Source organism: Etheostoma spectabile, chromosome 18 (assembly GCF_008692095.1).
Source record: "Etheostoma spectabile isolate EspeVRDwgs_2016 chromosome 18, UIUC_Espe_1.0, whole genome shotgun sequence".
Lineage (NCBI taxonomy): Eukaryota > Metazoa > Chordata > Actinopteri > Perciformes > Percidae > Etheostoma > Etheostoma spectabile.
Genome location: NC_045750.1, coordinates 7637546 through 7658362, shown reverse-complemented (window position 1 = coordinate 7658362; position 20817 = coordinate 7637546). Strand labels below are relative to the sequence as shown.

The 20817-nt window shown below is 39.8% G+C and overlaps 4 protein-coding genes across 9 annotated transcripts; 1 reads left to right on the top strand and 3 right to left on the bottom strand.

Moving 5' to 3' along the window:
- Positions 1-9: 9 nt before the first annotated feature.
- bpnt1 (bisphosphate nucleotidase 1) lies at positions 10-4891 on the bottom strand. Of its 3 annotated transcripts, none has more exons than XM_032543274.1 (11): positions 4621-4891; positions 4092-4213; positions 3801-3905; positions 3564-3671; positions 3388-3436; positions 2090-2173; positions 1797-1888; positions 1520-1717; positions 832-937; positions 458-665; positions 10-46 (listed from the first exon to the last, which is right to left on the bottom strand). In XM_032543274.1, exons 2-10 carry the CDS (start codon positions 4209-4211, stop codon positions 514-516), a joined length of 1014 nt encoding a protein of 337 aa, XP_032399165.1. In that variant the 5' UTR covers positions 4212-4213; positions 4621-4891; the 3' UTR covers positions 10-46; positions 458-513. The 3 variants fall into 3 exon arrangements, with proteins under 3 accessions (XP_032399165.1, XP_032399166.1, XP_032399167.1); XM_032543275.1 differs by lacking the exon at positions 4621-4891 and adding an exon at positions 4426-4448; XM_032543276.1 differs by lacking the exon at positions 2090-2173 and having other exon boundaries at positions 4621-4889.
- A 592-nt stretch (positions 4892-5483) lies between these two features.
- On the bottom strand, positions 5484-7184 carry saysd1 (SAYSVFN motif domain containing 1). Its single transcript, XM_032543280.1, has 2 exons — positions 6926-7184; positions 5484-5963 (listed from the first exon to the last, which is right to left on the bottom strand). The coding sequence occupies exons 1-2, from the start codon at positions 7124-7126 to the stop codon at positions 5640-5642; spliced, it is 525 nt and encodes a 174-aa protein (XP_032399171.1). The 5' UTR covers positions 7127-7184; the 3' UTR covers positions 5484-5639.
- A 63-nt stretch (positions 7185-7247) lies between these two features.
- On the top strand, positions 7248-9869 carry grcc10 (gene rich cluster, C10 gene). 2 transcript variants are annotated; one of them, XM_032543281.1, is made up of 4 exons: positions 7248-7486; positions 8250-8303; positions 8607-8783; positions 9188-9869. In XM_032543281.1, exons 1-4 carry the CDS (start codon positions 7480-7482, stop codon positions 9325-9327), a joined length of 378 nt encoding a protein of 125 aa, XP_032399172.1. In that variant the 5' UTR covers positions 7248-7479; the 3' UTR covers positions 9328-9869. The 2 variants fall into 2 exon arrangements, with proteins under 2 accessions (XP_032399172.1, XP_032399173.1); XM_032543282.1 differs by lacking the exon at positions 7248-7486 and adding an exon at positions 7991-8009.
- A 42-nt stretch (positions 9870-9911) lies between these two features.
- On the bottom strand, positions 9912-17730 carry LOC116706427 (cytospin-A). 3 transcript variants are annotated; one of them, XM_032543267.1, is made up of 12 exons: positions 17208-17730; positions 16124-16238; positions 13971-14432; positions 13734-13807; positions 12734-13350; positions 12566-12653; positions 12355-12430; positions 12220-12256; positions 11635-11731; positions 11372-11502; positions 10852-10911; positions 9912-10746 (listed from the first exon to the last, which is right to left on the bottom strand). In XM_032543267.1, the coding sequence occupies exons 2-12, from the start codon at positions 16161-16163 to the stop codon at positions 10728-10730; spliced, it is 1701 nt and encodes a 566-aa protein (XP_032399158.1). In that variant the 5' UTR covers positions 16164-16238; positions 17208-17730; the 3' UTR covers positions 9912-10727. The 3 variants fall into 3 exon arrangements, with proteins under 3 accessions (XP_032399158.1, XP_032399156.1, XP_032399157.1); XM_032543265.1 differs by having other exon boundaries at positions 11372-11488; positions 17208-17728; XM_032543266.1 differs by having other exon boundaries at positions 11372-11488; positions 16124-16244; positions 17209-17728.
- Positions 17731-20817: the final 3087 nt, after the last annotated feature.

The following is a 20817-nucleotide window of genomic DNA, read 5'->3' as shown; positions in this document are numbered from 1 at the left end:
CTACTTTTGTTCTGATTTTATGGCAAAATTTCTGGATGATATTAAAGTGCTCATATCATGCTAATTTTCAGGTCCATAATTATATTTAGAGGTTATCAGAATTAATTTTCAAAAAACACCATATTTTAGTTGCACTGCAGCTCCTCTTTTCACCCTGTGTGTTGAGCTTCTAATCCATCTTTGTTGGGAGTTGCACATGCTCAGTAGATATGTACTACTAGCCAGTCAGAAGCAGAGCATGAGGGCGTGTTACGCTAGCAGCTAGGCGAACATTATAACGTGTGTTACAAAGTGACGGCTGGACTACAACACAGCTGTTTGGAGCAGTTTGTGAACTGTGTTTTCTGTTGGAGGTGACGAGTGCCTTTGGGGTGGACTTTGGGCTTTTTCACTTCCTAAACCTATAAAGTGCACAAAAGATTTAACACAAAGGAAAGGGTAACATGAACACTTTAATTACTAAATATCTGAGCCACAGAGGGACATTAGAGTGATTTCTGATGAAGACAGACCTTAATCCGACTTGAGGGCTTGCAGCACTGACTGTGGTACTCTGCTGACGTAGTACTCGTGGTTGCGTAGTGTAGCAAGAACGCCAGCAGAATTCATGTGCTTTACATTAGCATTATAGCAGTATGCATTGCCATGCATGTCAGTCAGTTTACCTGCACCATATAAGGAACAGATGAGTAATAAAAAAAAAAAACTTAGACACAAAAATCCTAATTTTGAACCTACAGATACATGGCCTTAAATTTACTGGTTAAAAAACTGTTATAGCTTGTACAGAGACACATTTATGCATTTTAAAACAGAATTGATGGTTCTTACCTCCAACAGCATGCAAAATGGCTTCAGGAGCACAGGTGTCCCACTTCTTGCACCCTGGACTGGCGAAGACATAAGCCGAAGCTTTTCCTTCAACAAGCTGGATTATCTGCAGAGAGATGATTTGATTAAAAAACAACAGGCTCTTTTACTGATGTGCTGGTAGTGTTATAGCTATAAAACATCTTTATCTCTTGTCGTGAGACTCCAAGTTCTCAGCCTACTTTGGCAGACTACCCATTCAGTTTGGGGTTAATGAAAAAACAAAGGCTTTCGAGCTACAGTAAGCATTTACATTTTGAAGCCACAGAATGAAGGTCACTTAGTAAATAATATATTTTCCATCAAAGCGCTGGATAAGGTTTTTAAACATTAACATGTCCAATCCTAAAAAAACAACTAAACTAGCTTACATGCTTTATGTTGGTCTAGTTTTGATTTTTTTACACTATCACTGATTTATTTCACAAAAAGAAATTATTTAATGCCACAAACACAGGGCCCTGCTTTACTAGCACATACTGATCTAAAGCTTTCAGAGATTCTTTTGATGCCAGTTGTTAGGAGTAGAAAAGGTTCATGTTTTAGCTCAAAGTCGGCTTCCAATTATTTCAGAAACATGATCAGGCTTGCTGCTTTATGTACAAGTCACCCCTACATAAGACCCTAATCAACTCTAAATCCACCTCACCTTGTTCCCAGCACCTCCCACTTTTATAATTTCATGAGGCTCCATGGCGATTACACAGTCCGTTACCAGCTTGTTGCTATGGGAACGTGTGGTGGTGACAATGCGTTTGTCACCCGGAACTTCCTGCAGCTGAAATCCAAAAGCGCCCAATCCCAGCATTCCCCATATGGTTCTTCCTAAAGATGCTCCTGCTCCAAGCTGAAGAGGAAAAGGTTTGAATTAACCCGAGTGACAGCTGTTAGCACACGGCTACAAGTTCATTTAGTTTGGTAAGTACCTGGTAGTTGAAGAAAGGCTGGTTGATGACGCCTGCAATTGCTCTACCTTTGTATGCAATACCAATAAGCACTGTCACATTATCCAGGAGCCCTTTAAATCAGAAAATAGTAGGATATCAGCTGGAAGCCTTTTGATGCTATCAATTTTAATGCACTTTAAATTATAAGCAAATATTTGTGATGTGGTCATGTAATTGTCATTATGGAAATGACATGCTGGACAGAGAAAATGACAGAAAGTTATAGTGAGGCTTCCTTGTTGGTGCAGAATAATTTCTATCAGTTTCCATACAGAGAGCTGTGCTGTGAGGCCAAGAGGTGTCCGACCCTTTGTTTGGTATTTGGGCCTCAGTTTGGTGATGGTGACACCTCAACGCTGGGGTCAGCAGAAACAGAGAGAGACAGACACACACAGAGACAGCAGAGCAAGGATACACAAGAAGTGAAAGAAGAGGGTAAATAGTAGTGAAGCTCTGAGAGCTTAAAGCCAGAAAGCAACCCAACAAATCAGTGCACACAAAACATTTTAAAGCCAAATAAATATTTCAATCAAAGGCTATCTAGCAAAAGTGGCTGTGTTCACTGTCAGAACAATAATTTGTTATTAATTATAATGAAAGGATGAATCGTTCGTCACATTCTACAATGTCCGCAGAAAATACTTGTTTCTGCTTGTTGCTTAGATAAACATTTTTAAAGTAAACCACTGTCGTTAATCTGCGCTGACTGATGATATTTAGTGACGGACAAATCAGACCTTTTCTGTCCTGACCTCTGCTACCCACCAATACAGAGTACTGATCAGATACCAGTGATCTATTTTCCCCACATTTGTAAAATCTGCACCACACTGAAACAGATCTTGGTCACTTTTATGTTAAGTAACATGAGGTAAAGGATTGTTGTTGCCCTAAAAACTGGGTGGACGGTCCAAGGAGACTAAATCAACGTAACCAAGAGCGGAAACCAAATACATTCTAATAGAGATCTTCTGTTCTTGCCTCTTTTCATGGTTGATTCTCACATGCTGAATGGAAAAAGTAAGCTTGAAATCTTTTATGTGACTTTTGTTTTACGTACGGGACTAGATAAGGTACAAGTGCACCGTAAACTCTCTCTCCCCCTTTGTTTCACTCTCAGAAACACTCTGCTGCTACAGACACTTCCACAACAATACTTAATAATATTACACCATTAGTCAGTATAATTATTACCTGATCACTTAAAAAAATTTCACAACCCTGATGATGCTGTGCCTTTATTATCTAGTAAATTTTATATATACTGTATATAAAAACTTTTATTTTTTACTTTTTCTTACCTGGGCAATACACCATATGCTACTGCTGACAATAAAAATAAACGACTAATAGACGAGGTTCAGGGTAGGCTTGGACGCAGTGACAACACGTTGCAGAGCCAGAATGTGGTAGCTTACTGCATGTACAAGTAGGTGGAGTCACTTTAGTGCTAAATGCATTTGTTCAGTGTGTTTATGACAATAATGTCTCAGCATACTGTACATTGAAGAATTTGCACTTAACACACCCACAGGCAGAACCTTTAAAGAAGCGTATCTGAAGAGCTTACCTTCAGTATATTCCTTCGTGCCATCGAGGGGATCAACCCACACAACTAGCTGAGATTCAGAAAAAAGGAAACTTACATTTATGTACTGTGTATATATAACTTTACTGCCCCTCTCTATAACAATTAAGATTATCTTAACTAAAAATATTTGTTTTTGTGATTCTATATATGGTTACCTCCTCCTCTTTCAGCCCGCTATATTCTGCTGGACATGTCTTCTGGAGGATTTCCTCTGAGTGGCCGCCCTCAATGAGATCTTCTTTTATCTCCTCAGCTGGAAGCTCCTAATAAACAAGTAAGGCACATGATTATCAGACTCTCACTCTTTCTAAAAAAGCCTAATACTAGAATAATCTTATATGTGTGTGACCTAATTTTGACAACACACTAAACAAAGAGTCTAATGTACTCACCTCTTCTCCAATGATGGTGATTTTGGGGAAACTTCTGGACAGTGACGCACAAATGCTCTGCTGTGCCAGCCTGTCTGCCAGTGTCTGCAGATCATTAGCTCCCGTCTGTGCAGGGGCGTGGAGGAAAGGATTAAAACAATTAATTTCAGACTATTCCCTGTATTTTAAATTGCCTTAAATATCCACAGTAGGTCAGTATTTTAATGTTGTATAATGTGTCCATCTGGGGCAAGCTATTGTATTTTAACCTGTTCTGGGATTTATAGATTAAACGTGAATTCCCACTATTACCTTTTCCACAATGCCAAGTTCTCCACTGTGAAGGACCTTCCTCACAATGGCCCCAGCCTTTTCAGCCACAGTGTGGGCAGAGGCCACTAGCCGCATGACCACAGCAGGACTTCCAGACATTGCTGAAAGAAAGTTCTTAGTTAGACAGCTGTTAATGGACACATTCAAAATCATGACCAAAACCTAAATGTAATTACATCTAGAGTTAACGATGAAGTGCTGAGGACATCGTTCAATAGATTGATCTGGAGACCCAATTTGTCTTAAAATGTCAAAATATTACTCTTCTGTGAAACTTTACAGTAAGTGGCAAAGACTGCAATGACTGTCTCACCTACTACTTCACAAAATGAACTTTGCCATATACAAGGTCCATCCGTGAATGATTTATATATTTTTACAGCAATTCGGCTATCTATCGTTAGCTAACTAAAACAGCTATAAACAGGCCATGAGTATCTGCTCGTCCGGCTAATTAGCTATAACCATACAGTAGAAAAGAAGTGGTGGTGATATGGTTAGTACTTACTGGTGATGGTAACCCAGCGACGAAGCAAGTTTCACCTCACGGGTTCGTATTTTAGATACAGGAAGTGCAAGACCTTTGACCCAAGAGCCAAATGAATCGACAAGATAGTTAACTACCCATGAGTGAGCTAATGCAGCTAGCAAGCTAGGTAACACCTGCTAACTAATGATACCTTCAACACTCATTAATAGGACGCTAACAACGGCTAAAATATATTAGTGATAGTAACTAAAACGACGGTGGGTTGGTCTTTTTGGTGCGGGCTAAACAAAAAAATTATCCATGCGATCTACGGCGCAGTCTACGGGTTTTAAGTAAATACGGAAGTAGATGGGAGTGAAGCCTCTCGCTCGCTTATGCTTTGTCAATAAAATTGTTCTCGCTGTGCAAAAAGGCATACGTGGATCCACGTTTCATTTGAAGGAAAAATGACAGAAACTTACTTTTTTTTAATTCACTTTCCTTTCTAACTATATACAGTATATACACATGTATCCTTTCAGTGTATGTGACTCAGAATGAGCCATCTGTTTCACCAAAGCCCGTCTACGGAAAGCCTGTTCACTCCCTATTTAGCAATGGGTTCACTCTTCTTCTTTGGATTTATGACAGACTAGACGCTGCAGTGGCGCATTGCTGCCATAGACCGTAATCAATGTATATACAGTCTATGATTGGTGCCCCAACCCACATTGATCAGCACAGGAAATGGAAGTAAGGGTTCAAAATGAAATACAGATTTTAAGGAAAATGTCATCTGTTATATTGTGCACTAAGTGGCTATTTGACATGGCATATCCCTCTTCCACAACATTAAGTGATGACACTATTATACTGCTTCAAAAAAGAAACAAAAGGAATAAAACTGTAAGTAGACCAATCTCAATTTAATGTGTTTTACAGGAATGACACATTGAAATTACTACTGTGTAAGTCCCTGTATGTTCTTGAATAATGTTAACATTTTGATAGACCAAAACATCTGAATATTTAATACAAATGTGCAAATCACAAGCGCTTCATCTGTTGGCCAGAGGTCTGTAACCCATCTCTCCCTCCAGCTGCTCTGCAGTGAGAGAGCCCAGCAGAGGCTGACAGTCTGGATTGAAGACAGAATAAGCGCTCAGTTCTCCGGGCTCGCGGTCAGCTGGGCTACGGAGCCCCTCGTAGAGCCAGTAGAAGAGAGAGATGACGAAGAAAGGCAGGCCAAACTCCAGTTCAGCAAACAGACCGAGCAGCACCAGCCAAAGCAGCACTTTAAGCAAAGTAAGGTTTGAGAAGACAAGTTGTCTCGAAGCCAGCCATCTTCCCAGAGCGTTGTCCAGCAGCCAGTCGCTACTGTCCTGCAGCAGAGAAGACACAACAGTAGGTTCAATAAGCTCAATAGGTTTTAACACGACAGGCATGCTGCTTACAGTGTGTCTGGGCACAAAACAGGTCTCCCTCTGCTGGGTGCCCACATGATGGGAGAGTGTAGGCATTTTAGGTTAAGAGCAAAGGACTTGTACTTTGATACATTTCCAACTACGCCCATCATAGATCGACTGGTATTGATAAGAGTTCTCCAGAAGCCCCGCATCAATTACTCACTGGTCTATGCAGTCCATAAATAATGGAGTCAGATGCCCCTTTTACTTATACTAGTACTGTACTGTGGAAGTTAACCTTCCATTTAATATCAAGTTGTTTGAATTAAGAGGGACTTTTAGAGTATTATGGAGTGACGTGATTGGTTATTGATTGCATTTGATAATTTCTTTGTTTTTACTGGGATTCATTGTGTATATTTTTTTCTGGTCTAACGTAGAGCTGAAACAGTTAATTACTGAATTGATGTCAAATTCATAGCTTAGTTTAAATATGAGGATTGATATTATGTTATATTACTGTAAATTTAATACATTTGGGTTTTGGGGTATTGTCAGACAAAAACAAGCAATTTGAAGATATCACTTTGGGTTCCGGGTAATTATGATGGGCATTGGACATTTTGTAGATAATTTAAAGAAAAACAAATGATCAGAATGGGCATATTAATCAAATTATTAGTTAGTTTCATATTGTGTGTCTTAACAACTTTGGGACGTGTGTTTCGTAAGTAATCTCTTAGATCTAGTATTTTGTGTAGCTCCATAAATAAAATAAAAGTATTATAAATAGATGTCTCACTACCAACTGCAGTGAACAGCAGTAATGAGTGATCAGTAAAACTACAGAAAACATTTAATCAGAAAGGTGATGATCTTGTTGTGACCTGTTCAAACTAAAATCCAGCTGTCACATGACAAACTGAGTGATGTCTCACCTTCCTTGGAGAGCTCTGATTTAAAGCTCTGATGTCTTCTGTCTCTTCTGTCTCTTGACTGTGAGCTGCTGGTGTTGTTTCTGTCTGAGCAGCTGTGTCCGCTACTGTTTGTGCACTGCCCTGTGGACCGGCACTCTTATCCTTTTTCCCAGCACTTTCAGCCTGTCGCCTGGCTCTGAACTCTGCTAGCTTTTGCTCCATCAGCCCAACCAGCTCCTTACACTGACGTATTATTATTATTATTATTAGGTGTACGTGGCAAAACAGCCGCTAGTACAACTCATTTAAAACTGCTTTATGTCAGCGTTGCTCCAACAAAGCTTAGCACTATATCAACTGCAATTACGTTGATTATTCACTTTAGCATTAACTTTAAAACTATTTGGAAATACTTCATTATGCTACTAGCTTAGCGAGACGTTTGTTTACCTTTTACTTCCGCGTCTATCTGAAAGAAGGAAGTCGTGTCGCAAAAAGCTTTCAATTGTCGTAGAATGCGTCGTTTTCCAGCTAATTTCCACAGGTCTGCTACAAGCTAGGTTGTGGTTGTTTTTATGACTGGTGAGTTTTTAAACCGCTATACTTTACTGTTTAGTGGTTAGCTAATCCTGTCGTTAATATATGTGTTTTAGCTGTTGTTGGTAACCTTAGCTAAGCTAACGGAACAGTCAGAGATATCGATAGAGAGAATAAACGGGCAATGGTCAGACGTTGAACCTACGTCCAGCTCATCATCACAACCAGAATGTTCTTTATGTTGTCATTGTGGAAGACTAGTCAGCGTTAGTTCGGTTAACTATCTTTTAGTGAGACTTCAACGATAGATAGATAGATAGATAGATAGATAGATACATAGATACATAGATACATAGATACATAGATAGCATCATCTTACAGCAGGTTAGCGTTCAAGTTTAGGACCTTTAAGGTAATTCCAGTAACTAACGTATCTAAATACCACACTGCCTTACAACATCATTCTAAGGTTTAAACTAAGATAACTTTTATTTTTACAGAACATCTGTCTTACATCATCAGTGGTCATTGATCCAACGTTGGATATAGCTAACCCGAGATATTTATGGTATATATATCTATTATTGGATCAGTATCACGAGGATTTGTGTCGTCTCGTTTTCAATCTTTTAACCAGCAAATATCATCAGTGAAGAGCAAAAAAACGACTGAAACGATTATTAAAATAGATTAATTGATTAATTTCGATCGACTAATCAACTAATACTGAGCTCTATAACTAAGGTTACTTAATTTTCATCTTGCATCTAGTTTAACTTTCTGTTGTGTTGTTCTTTTTTCTCCCCAGACATGGCCTCAGCTCCAGCCCAGCAGCCCACCCTCACTGTTGAGCAGACTAGAGGTGAGGAGAACTGTTCATATTGTGTTAAGGTTACATTTTCTAGCTCTTCTAGTCTTTTATATGACCCTCCACATCATTTTTGCTGAATAAATATTGGACAAACAGCATGTCAAAGTGTCTGATGTATGTTTGTGTCTGTGGGGTGTTTGCATGTGCCTTTCTAGCCCATTGAGTTATCTTGTGTTTTCCAAGATCCTGTCTTTACAGGATCTTTGGATCTTCACATGCTACATAAAATAAATCTACTTGCTTTGCAGTTGACAGACGCAGAGCAACTACTGAGGTTTTGTTTTTCTTCCACAGTGGTACTGAGTGAGGTGATCCAGGCCTTCTCAGTACCTGAAAACGCTGCAAGGATGGAGGAGGCTCGAGAAAGTTCCTGCAACGACATGGGCAAAATGCTGCAGCTTGTGTTGCCTGTTGCCACCCAGATTCAACAAGAGGTTATCAAAGCTTACGGCTTCAACAATGAAGGAGAAGGTAACTATAAGGCAGCATTAAATTCTAGTCCTAATGTCAAGATTTACTTTAGGGCTAGAAAATATTGATGTGTCATGCAGAAAGGAGCTTATAGCACCATCATGTAAAGGGGAACATTATGCCATAGATGTGAACTTCCAGAATGTATTCTAGAGTTTGTCATGATTTGAAAGTTAACGTTGTCTGGGATTGTGTTATTGTACAGTTCAATTACCCAATCTGTTCAAGCTGAGTGAAATGAATACATTAGTTTTTTTTCTGTAAACATTGACAAAACAACCCTCAATAATTTCACATTATATCAAACTATATGTAGATATTTAGGTACTGTACTCACAAGACTGCATGTCCTTCAGAGTAGATGACATTTGATCACATTGATCTTGGCTCTACTTCACTTTCAGGTGTCCTAAAATTTGCCAGATTGGTGAAGATGTATGAAACTCAGGACCCTGAAATCGCAGCCATGTCAGTTAAACTGAAGTCTCTCCTCCTGCCACCACTGTCAACACCACCTATAGGAGGCGCCATTCCAGCCTCATAGGGCTTCTCCATGGTCAACTGCAAGGTTATTTTCATCTAATGCTTTAGATTAACATAAACAAACTGCAATTCCAAGATCTTGTTATCTACTTTTCGTAAGAAACTCATGCCTTATCTACATTATGGTATATCTTAAAACATCCTTGCTAAACCCCGTTAAATTATTGCTTTTTTAAATGTGTCAGTATTTATTTGTTACAGATTACATTATGATCATTTTCTTATGTTACTGAACCTTGCACACCTTTCCTTTTAAAGCTTCTGAACACCCACACATGTGATTTCTGTTATTCTGGCTGATCAGACCTCTGCTCAGGTGGAAGGTGAGCCAGAGCCCAGGTGGGAATTTATTAGATCACAAATCTTATCCCTATCAGGAGACTCAGGAAGATCTCTATTAGCACGCACGCACCCACCCATACCTGTGTGGGTGTTCAGGGCCTTTTGCCATCTTTGGTTTTAAAAAATAATTTTATACCATTTTGATATGCTGTCAGATGTATCAGATTTCATTTTTTTATGTATTAAACAATTTTCTGTGAACTTCTGTGGTATTAATTGAGAAAATGTAGGGGGAAAACAACTCTTATACATAACTTTATTATTGCAATAGTGCTTTGACAACAACATCTTCATATGTTTACCATGTTAAAAATACTTAAGCGCTTTACACACATTTTCATAAATATTTTTCTTCAAAGGCAACTTCCCTTAGACGGGTAACTGTAGCATTTAAGGTTAAAACATCCTTTTTCCAACAAAATCTGGATTCACGTCTGCCCCTCTTTGTTTTGTGGTTTTAGGTTTGGGTGCATGCAGCCATGATGACATTGGATATGATTTAAAAAACAAACAAAAAAACAACAACTCTTAGTCAAGATAAATAAAACTTAAAGTGCCCCAGATTCTGAAATCATCCACTTAAAAATAACAAATTGACAAAGTGCTCATTATTTTTTGAAAAGGCAAACAGTGGTCCCAGCACCCAGTAACATAATTAAAAGTAATTGATAAGCAGGTGTTCATATTTCTGTAATTAAAAAAAATGTTTATGTCTTGTGCATCATCATTCGGTAGCTATTTGGATCTATATAGATTGTATGTAGAAAATTAAAAATACTGCAAAGTTTAAGTTCCCCGATCGGGGTCATTTCTGTGTGAAGGACATTGTATCGACACGTAAAATCAAGTCAAAGTCTAATATTGCTGACACATTTTAAATCCCGTTTGTTCCAGTTCATTATGAGTAGAACTCCCTCTTGTGGGAAACAGTCCTTCAGTCAATGATCGAAAAGAACCAGGCACAACAACAAGACGATAGGAAACAACGTCACATCTCAAAGTGGCGGAAAATGCTTTCGACATAACCCAGGACCCTCTGCCAGTCCGGCCCGTCTGCCTTCAGCATCTCCTCCACTGTCTGTCACACAGTTAACATGTAAAGATGGGATTATAAGACCAATGGACACAGCTGGTTTAAGTTGCACAATTTTTCCACAACACATTTGTAAAGAACATGTCTCACAAGTGTGGCTGGGATTCCCACGCCCTCTCCTGTCTTAAAAGCAAGGTCCAGATTTTCCTTCTGTAAAAACAGAAGCAGCCTTTACATCGTCGTCATCATCATCATCAATCATCATCATCATCATCAGGTGCACAGTTTTAAAGACATACCTTATAGTCATGGATTGTTATAAAACAACCAAAAAATCCAGTACACTGTCGACCACTTCTACTCGTTTTATTAAAGATAGGTTGGTACTCAGACCTTTGTCGTGTTTAATAAAGTAAGTAGAAGAGATTCTTTCAAAGGAGTGACTTTCTGTAGTACACAAAATTAGATTTGATTGTTAACCGGTATGCTAGTTTTGTGAGTGTAAAGAGCAGTATTTGTAACTTAATATCTGATGTTTTTTTTCTTCTTTTCTGTCTTTGTAAAAGCTTGTGAGACTTGCTTAAGTCAAAAGTCTTTGTAAATAAAATAATTAAAACAATCTGCACACAACGTGTTTCCTTGTTTTGAGTACCAACAGCACCAGTTTTACCTTGTCGGCTGGGTTGAGGGTGTCGTACGGGATGCGAGTTGGTAAATACGTGTGATAAACGGCGCAGAATGCCAAGCCGTCCTCCCAGCTGCTGCTGAAGTTTGTGATCTCAATATTCTGCACAAAACATACTTGGTGAAGACAAAATATAACTAGTACAAGGGTAATTTTGTTGTCCAGCCTGAACTCCTCTTAAACTTTAAAGATTGTGACAAATTTCAAACTATTTCAATAATGATGAAATGAGCATCCTGCTCTCTTACCTTATAACCTTGGGTACGATTCTGGCACCAGCGCAGCAGGGAGTTTCTCCTGGAGCCACCATGACGCCTCAGCAGAGCACTGAAACCATCCTGAGGTCTGGGAAGGCAAGAAGCGCTTTCATCACAGTTTTAAGAATAACTTCATTTGCTACTTCAATACACAGTAAAGAATTAAACCACATAAGGAGATGAAAGAATAGAGGGAGCGCTTCTTTCAGCAGATTCAAACGGAGCTGGTGATTAAATGTGATTTCATGGTTGATTTGACTCATTCACGGTAAACATTTATCAGCCTTTCCAACACACACACACACACACACCACACACACACACACACACACACACACACACACACACACACACACACCACACACACACACACACACACACACACACACACACACACACACACACACACACACACACACACACACACACACACACACACACACACACACACACACACACACACACACACACACACACACACACACACACACACACACACACACACACACACACACACACACACACACCACACACAATGTCAGTATCATCAAAGAGAAGGGCCTATAGGTTACTTACTTGATGGAATCTGAGCTTTGGTCCTCATCCGGTTTTCCTGCGATACAAAATTGCACCCACGGTCATGTACTGTAACCTTCCTAAGCTGTTTAAAAGAACATAAAAGGTGGTTTGGTGCTGTAGGCTTAAACTTACCTGGGTAAAAGCTGGACCAGCTGTCCTGCCGCTGTAAAATGCGGTCCATCCTTCTCTGTTTTGGTGGCTCTTCTTTCTGGAAAAGTTTAGAGCCTGGTTTTACAAATGCCTAATGTGATCCCACAATAATAATAGTGTTTCCCCAGATATCCATCCATACAATCATGATAGTTTGAAGAAACTTTTCATAGCAATTCAACGAGTGTTGTACCTTGCATAGCGGCAGTGTTGTGCTAGTGTTTTTTGAGGTCCCATTTTGGTTGGAGGAATCAGTTGGGAGTGGGAGACGAGAGAGACTCCTACAAGACATTTTTGCATGTTTTAAAATACTGTCTTCTGTAAACGGGTGAATGTGTTGCGAGTGTTAACGTAGACTCACCAAGATCTTTCTGACAGCATCACAATCCTCCTTGGATCTCTGCCTTTCTTCTCCAGCACAGCCAAACTACGAATGTATCCCTCCGCCACCCCTTTCCCTGTCAGCAGCATGCTTCCTGATCCATTTGCCTCCTCAGGATCATGACCTGCAACTTGAGCATCCACCTCTTGATTGGTTTCATTTTCATTCTCCTGTTTTTCAACATTTTTAACTTCAGTGTTAGCTTCAACTTCCCTGGGTTTTTCCTCCAACACATCCTGTATTTCCTCCTGCTGCTTCCCCTCAGAGTCTTGTCTCTCTGCCCGTTTATCCCAATCAGCTGTGTCTTTCACCCTGCATGCGTTCCTCAGAGTGTCCAGCTCGGCTCGCTCCTGCTGCTGCTGCAGTGTAAGTTCAGTCAGTTTGCAGCAGACATCTCTGTGCTCAGCCTTCAGACTCTCCAGCTCTCCGTCCTTCTCCTGCTGTCTGCTGAGGGCCTGAGCCAGCTGCTCCTCCACGGCCCTGTGGCTCTCCTGGAGCAAACCCAGAGCCTGCTCCGACTCGACCCGCAGCCGGTCGGCCACAGACACCGCGACCTGCAGGTCACACTGGAACTGATGCCACTCCGACCTCTCTGTCTGCCATGGAAGGACAAAAGGAGGAAAAACAAATTTAAAAGAAACACTGTGATCTGAATTTAGAAAACTCCTCTAGAGTCCTGAATATTACTGGTGCCTCTGATCTCATATCATGTGAATATTTGTTTAAATTCGGTACTCTAACGTGAGTAATTGATGTAACATTTTCAGCACGACCATGGCTATTTGGAAATGTATGATTTGGTGATGTCACATTAAATTATAAATAGTTATTAGGCACAATTTCTAAAGAAAAAGTAAATTAAATTTCTCAAGATTTTATTCAAGTGTCCTTTGTCTAAAAAGTGCATCTCCATTGCACAGCAAATACATGTTTGCGATTCAGGCCTAAGGATGTCATGTGACCGGCAGCTCCAACTCACCCTGAGTGTCTCCCTCAGTGTGTCTACCTCTTCAACCAGCTCCTCTCGCTCTGTTATCAAGTGCCTGAGCAGCTCTGAAACACATGTTGAACATAAAAAGCACACAGGGTTGAATGAAAATAGATTTCAAAGTCTGACAACTGCAATCAAGATAGGTGATTAATTCGTTATTTACCCAAGACGAACAGTTTACTTAAAGTGTCTAAGAAAATAAAACAGTAAAGATGGAGGACCTACCTACTGCTCCAGTGGTAACATCCGTGTTGGGGGTCAGGCCAAGTGAGGCCCTGTAGTGCTCCATCAGACTGAGTAAGACCAGGGTCATCTCCTCTCCGGCTCTCTCTGCTGCAGCCTGTGGCTCCAGTCCACTATCCCGCTCTAGCCAGCTCTGCTCTGAAAGTGATCCTGTGGATGGAGGCAGGGACGTAGGACTGCCCACGGGCTTCCCATGCCTCACTGCTACATCGCTCACATTTGTCTCTGAGGTGATGCTGTCTATGCTTATCACAGCCCATTCTGTGGGAGCAGGCAGTTTCTGTGTCCAGTCTGTGAATGGAGAGGTTGTGGAGGGGGTGGTGCTGCCGGCTGGTGATGGCGTCTGTGCCTTACTGGAGGAAGCTGCGGAGGATAAGGCCATGGCAGTTAGCTCTGCCTCTGAGGGTGTGGTAGGAGGCGTGTGGAAGAAATCTAAAGGAGAACCTGAGAGAAGGAAATAAATAGTAAAAACAGATGAGCCTAAAAATCATCTAAGTTAAAAAAAAAGAAAAGTATGCTGAATACAAAGCTGCCCGACCCCCCTCCTCTTCTTCTTCTTCTTTTCCTCGTTGCAGATGTAAGCAGTGCTCTCTTATTTACTGTCCTGGGCTCACTGATGCAGCAAAAAGCCTCTGCTGCCAGTGTCTTGGCAGGCAAACACTCACACACTGTTTCCCAATGTGTCAAGATCCAGGAGGAGAGGCGATTTTACCCTGATCCACCATCTAGCAGCTGCTCTCATTGGCCCATGAAGTTATTACATTTATCATCAGGGCCTCTGAAAAACAATTTTTTTTTTATAAAAAGGACTTAAGAGTGATCTATTTTTTTTTGCAGTTTGGCTTGGCTTCTGTATTCTTAAACCTCATCTCAAGCTTCACCTGTCCGTGAAAAATAAGCTTAGTGATTTCTGTATGGTGTTGACAGTACTTTGTTTATGGTGCACACTTGTTCAGCAGGTTACAAGGATCTCCACCTCGTTCGACTCAGATCCTTCCATGCTTGCCCTCCTTGTCCTTGTGTTGTGCTGCAGGATTCTGCAGACTCATCATTTCCCTGGCAGCAGCATGATGTAGTCTGCTCAGCTACAGCATTGGAGCTATTTTCATGCTCTAGCCTGAGCCTACTTCCTGCATACTGACAGCCAAAGGAGGGAAACAAGGGGCAGCATTTTAAACAGCTGGAAGGGAGAAGTAAACTGAGCAAGCGGGAGAATGAACTCCCTCAGTATGAAGGCTGCAAAGGGCAATTTCACAGTGATGCTTTTAACTGAAGGACACTGAAGGCATGAGAGAGGTGAAAGATCTGATATTGCCGGAGCCAACTTTCTCTGCATCAACTGGCATATAGTTTGTATTATTTCACAAAGTTATGATTCATCACTTCATGTGTGCCAAGAGAGGTTTCTGTGATCATGCAGTACCTGACAACAGATTGTTTTTTAGACCAACAGGGTACATCTATAGAGTGTCAGTGGACATGTGATGCTCACTTCTACAGCAGCCCCACTTTGAGATTCAGCCTTGAATATTGTAAACTGGTCCTTGAGTATACATTTACACAAAAATGAAACATTGTTGGCAGTATTGTTTACTTCCTGCTTAATGCTTCAGTTGAGAACATGCTTTGTGCTGCCTTAGCACTATATCAGTGTGTTTTAAGTAAACAAAAGCTTATGTTGAATAGTCTTTGTTTTTACATTTTCTTAAAATTAGAGCGGATGCAAAGAAAAATCACTGCACTCACCATTGTGCTGAAGCCAGTAAAATCTGCTATTCCAATTGAAATTAACTGGTTCACACAATAGTTTTCTGAAGTTGTCAATATTCTGTATGCATGGTTTTTTCATTTGTATTCGTTTGTAATGTAGAAGAGTAACAAGTACAAACGTTGCAGCTGATGCCTTCCTCAGTGTAAAGGCTCTTGCTACTCCACAGCATCACAAAAAGAATTGATTTACAAAGTTCTGATTGTAAACTAGTTTATTTTCATTTTTTGTCTTTAAACCAGGAAGACATTATTCCTAAAAGAAAAGTCTGTCTTACAGTATAATTATCAGAAGGTGTAAATTTGAGAATGTGTGAGAATACTGGCCATATACAGTGCAGAAACTTGGGACTTTTGTCCACAGGTACCTGTAGGGCCGTGGTTGTCTCTGCCAGTCTGGTTACCCATGATCCAGCAGGGGTGGGTATCTGAATAGGCCAGTGTCCTTCACTGCGTCCTCTGTTTTGTGAGGCCCACTGCTGTCTGGACGGGAGGGAATGAAGATAAATATTTCATGCATATGACTCACTACTGAACTTTTGATCAGCAGAACAAAAGGAGTGAAAAATGTCCAGCTAGATCCTCACAAGACTTTTACTCAGGAAATATTAAGTGCTATGCTTGGAGCACAAACATGTCCACAACATGGCAGCTGGGTTTCTATAGGATTAATGTTTTTTTTATAGAACATATTTCTACTACAGTAGCCTACAGCAGTCACTGTGTCACCTGCCTGCAGTTTTGGTTGACCACACCACAATAGCTATCAGATGTTTTTACTAAAGATTTAAGGGCTGATAATTTACGTATTTGACATAAAGTAGGCCAAACAAATGTGTTGATAAAAAAAGCCACTGTATGTTAAAATAATAACATCCTTTTTAACAATTATACACTGGCTCTTCTGCAGTGTTGTGGCATTATATCATTTGTAACACATGGCCGAGTCCCCTACCAAAAAAACAAAACAAAACCCGTTAAATAATCTAGTGATTTAAAGTTACCATGGTTATTGAGAAAAGACACATACATTAAACGTCATAACTAACCTCAGGAAGAGCTTGTTGCTATCCCGAGGGGAATTCGGTATGCATATGATTTCCTATGACGCATTACATTTCGAAATAATCTATTTTGTCTTTTTTAACCACTGAGTCCATCTGCTAACTACTGGCCTCCGGTTAACATTTTACGTGATATGAAGCTACCAAGGGAACTCTAAAACCAAGATTAATCAATCAAGGTGTTGCAAGCGAATGCCGTAACGAGTAATTTATATCAATTTGTAAACTTGTCTTACTGTGCTACACGTCCCCGCTTTTTTTTTTTCTCCAAAAAGAACAATCCCTATCGGGTGGGGTGATTTTTGTTAAACTATTCTTACCGCGACATACGTTGCATCCGACCAACGACTCTTTACACACCTTAACCTCCCAGTTTTATTCATCCTACCTGCTCAACCTGCCAGCTGGAAGCCTTCCAGTCTGGTGGTCCCCGGTTGTCCGGCGGGTTTCTTCTCCGAGTGTCTCGACTTCCCTCTCGGCGTTTTCTGCGTCCCGTCTCCCAAATTCCCCGGATGACACTGTTCAAGTTACTGTGACAATCACGTTTCCAGATATCCCATAGTCACCACACAGTTGCAGAAAGGCAGCCACCATCTATAACTTGGGTCCAATTCCCAATAATATCCAACTGTGCTTCTCCTTTAAAATTCAATGCGACAAAAAGAGAAGGAGGCAGAAACAAACCGGGTGCGCAGCTGCACGTTGGATTGACGACATGAGTGTTGTCAGTGTCGTCATGCATGTTTGAAACTGTTTTCGCACAAAGTAACGAGTCAAAACCATAAATAATGTGACGTAGAGTATATTAAATAAAATGTTTTGCTGCTGAGTAAAAGAGCGGGAAGAAGCAGTCACACCTCGAGGCTAATTATCTTTAAATGCAGGTGTGGCGGCACGCAGCTAACAGATTAGGCCGAGAGCTTCAGGTGTGTTACGTCTCATAGCAGCTGTCAAAGCACATGCGAGAAAATAAGATAAGTCTTTATCGTCTCCCATAGGAGAAATGTGTCTCCTAGATGTGAAAGAAGAACCGAACAATTCAAGTAATCTTTAGCAGACATGACTTTACTAATCCAGGTGAGCAGGTCCAATAGTTGGAGTCTGATCTGGGATTTCCGAGTGTCATTGAAGAAGTTCAAGTGGGGCCACCTGTTTCGTACTGGTCCATGTTGGTCAGCATGAGGGGAGCTCTAACTGTACCACTATTGAATGCAAAGCATTCAAAAGTCATTGTAATATTGAGTGGAAATAAGATAACTTTTTTATGTTTTGTACTCACAGGCTGACGAGCATCACTAAGACTAACAGATATCCTCTCCGTTTTCTAGTTTCTGTCAGCAAGAACCAATATTTCCAATAATGATACCTTAAATGGAAACCAAAATTCAATGGCAGAATCAAACAAGCAATTATACCCACCTTTAAACCAATTAACCTCACACTGGACATAAAAATGACAGACTGGCTTTGGTGTTTTTCTTGTATTAAGAGTTAGGGTACATTTAACGTCACAATTCAAAAGGATTTATCCACATTACAGATGAGACTGACAGGACAGGTGTCAACTAACGTGAAGAATGGTTCATTTGACACATCACACAGTAATGTTACATTTCATACAAGATGACCCCAGCATAGTAGTGGCATAAGAACTGCTGGATGAGTCATCAGATGAAAAAGTGTAAGACAAAGATAAAGAGGATGGAGGAATGCTATATGGGGGAAACTGAATTAGTGGAGAGATGACAGTAGTGTAACGCAAGTTGCCAAAGAAGCAGGAAAAAAAATTCAGATAAGGCCTTGGTCATGTCATACCAGTCAGACCAATAGAATTTGAATACAAACACATTAAATTGGTGCAGTGAAAACAACTTTACATAGTGGTGGAAGATCTTTTGCTTAAAATGAGTATTTAATCCATAATAATAATAAATCATACATTATTAGTTTGTATTAGAAAAGTAACAGAAGCTTTAAAATCAACTTTACTTAAGTACAGTACTTAGTCGCGTGTAAATGTACTTACCATACATTCCACCACTGACTGTGTGTGTGTGTGTGTGTGTGTGTGTGTGTGTGTGTGTGTGTGTGTGTGTGTGTGTGTGTGTGTGTGTGTGTGTGTGTGTGTGTGTGTGTGTTCAGTTGAACAAAAAAATCAACAGTAAGAAAGTCTGGCCTTTTTCAGCACAATGGAGAGAGCCGGAATGAGAGTACTATGTAGAGTGTAGTAGGCCAGGCTACCGTTACATGCTTCAGCACCATGGACAGAGCACGGTGAAGAAGATTGCCTCTGGCGCCCTCCAGTGACCAAATCCTAGTACTGACAGGGATAATGAAAGAGGCAATGACATTTGGTTTTCCACCGTCTGTTTAAATATTTTCGTAAAGTAAAAAAACTATTAAGTATATTATGTATAATTCACAAAGAATATTAAAAAGAACTCAAAAGTTTATGTTGTCTTTATTCTTGCATGAACTTAGTTTAAGTTGATTGTGATCATTCAAAAATGTGGCGTTTTAGCTTTTTCCCTAACTCTTTTACAGTATTTTTGTTTTTTTTAAATTTTTTATTATTATTCTTAAACAGTTGGTCTATGGTGAGTTTTTTATACTGCATACAGTACACAAGAAATAACACTTGACGTAACACGTAACATGTTTGTGAAGGGTCAACTTTGTGTTAGTTACTGTATGTAACTAAGATTCCTACACAGTAACAGTGTTTTGGGAGTTTGTTTTTCTATTCATGCATAATTTGTGTACTGTCATTATTGTCAATATTTCAACATATGCTGCAGTGTCTCAGACATTTTTATTTCTTCTACCTTCCAGACACAAATCATTTTCATTCCATTTAACTAAAATCTACTTGCAGAGACTTTTTGACTGAGCAGTGAACCCTTTGTGTGTAAGTTTTCTTGTTGCGAAAGGTTGTTGTCATTGTTAGAGTAATGTTATAAGGGCTGCTTGATTTTTACCGTGTAAAATCTATTTGTGTCTGCAGTGTGAGCAAAGCTTTAGAGATTCAGGCAGTTTCTTTTGCTTCTGGCTGTTTTTATGCACTGTACCCATACATTCTCAGTGACCTTTCCTGTACACCACACTGCAAAGATCTGTTTCTTAGCATCACAAATCAATCTCACCATGTTTCTTCACACCTAACCCACTCATTTTAATTACCATGAACATTGGCTCCAAAGCTTAAGGCACTTTGAAACAAAACTAGTTTCTTTTTTGGCAAACTTCCCTTAAGAAACCTTAAAAAAATGTTTGTTTATAATTATCAAGCTTGAGGAGGATGAGGAGGAACTTGTGTAAGTTCTGGGCTGATGTCTTCTCTAGGAGACAAAGAGAGGTACAGTAGATTAGGGTGTGTTAGAGAAGACCGGCGGTCCAAGTCTGGATGTCAATTATAATAACTATTTTATGAAGAAATACATGCTGAGCTTGTACAATGCTGATAAGGAACCCCAGAGCAGCTGCCCAGTGACACAGCAGTGAACCGACAATGACTTGAAGCTCTGTAAAGTGCAAGGACACCTAGGTTAACAGTAGTTGTTGAAGGACATCCTTTAAATATTACAAATAATTTCAATAAGATGTAAAATGTCAGTTATTTAAATCATCAGGAAGCACAAGTCTGTATCCACCTTTAAATCCCTTCTTCAAACTAATAACTTTCTATTGGATATTATTGAATTTTTACATATGTTTTACTTATAACTTTAATTTTCTTTTTCGTTGTGGATTTTATTCCTTATTTTACTGTATGAAAACCATTTTTACTTCGTTAATTAAAAATACAATGTAATATCAGTTAGTAATATTGAATAAGAAGTGCAGAAATGTAATATTTAGGTCACTTGATTTATAACCTTCACAAACTACAGTAAACTGGAACTTTTTGTTTTCCACTGTAAAAACACGTTTATTATTATTCACCGATTCACTTTGAATTGTGTAGCTACGTCATGCTTATTTAATGTAGTCTGGCATCG

Excerpts from the sequence above, each read along its gene's own strand:
- saysd1 (XM_032543280.1), bottom strand. The coding sequence starts at position 7,126 with ATGGAGCAAAAGCTAGCAGAGTTCAGAGCCAGGCGACAGGCTGAAAGT. Across the intron at positions 5,964-6,925 it reads ATCAGAGCTCTCCAAGGAAG|GACAGTAGCGACTGGCTGCT; the intron begins GTGAGACATCAC and ends TCTCTGCTGCAG.
- LOC116706427 (XM_032543265.1), bottom strand. The coding sequence starts at position 16,163 with ATGGGTAACCAGACTGGCAGAGACAACCACGGCCCTACAG. Across the intron at positions 12,654-12,733 it reads ATGCTGTCAGAAAGATCTTG|GAGTCTCTCTCGTCTCCCAC; the intron begins GTGAGTCTACGT and ends AATGTCTTGTAG. Across the intron at positions 12,257-12,354 it reads CTGGTCCAGCTTTTACCCAG|GAAAACCGGATGAGGACCAA; the intron begins GTAAGTTTAAGC and ends TTTGTATCGCAG.
- grcc10 (XM_032543281.1), top strand. Across the intron at positions 8,304-8,606 it reads CACTGTTGAGCAGACTAGAG|TGGTACTGAGTGAGGTGATC; the intron begins GTGAGGAGAACT and ends TTTCTTCCACAG. Across the intron at positions 8,784-9,187 it reads CTTCAACAATGAAGGAGAAG|GTGTCCTAAAATTTGCCAGA; the intron begins GTAACTATAAGG and ends CTTCACTTTCAG.
- bpnt1 (XM_032543274.1), bottom strand. The coding sequence starts at position 4,211 with ATGTCTGGAAGTCCTGCTGTGGTCATGCGGCTAGTGGCCTCTGCCCAC. Across the intron at positions 3,906-4,091 it reads AACTTGGCATTGTGGAAAAG|ACGGGAGCTAATGATCTGCA; the intron begins GTAATAGTGGGA and ends GCCCCTGCACAG. Across the intron at positions 1,718-1,796 it reads AGCCTTTCTTCAACTACCAG|CTTGGAGCAGGAGCATCTTT; the intron begins GTACTTACCAAA and ends TTTCCTCTTCAG.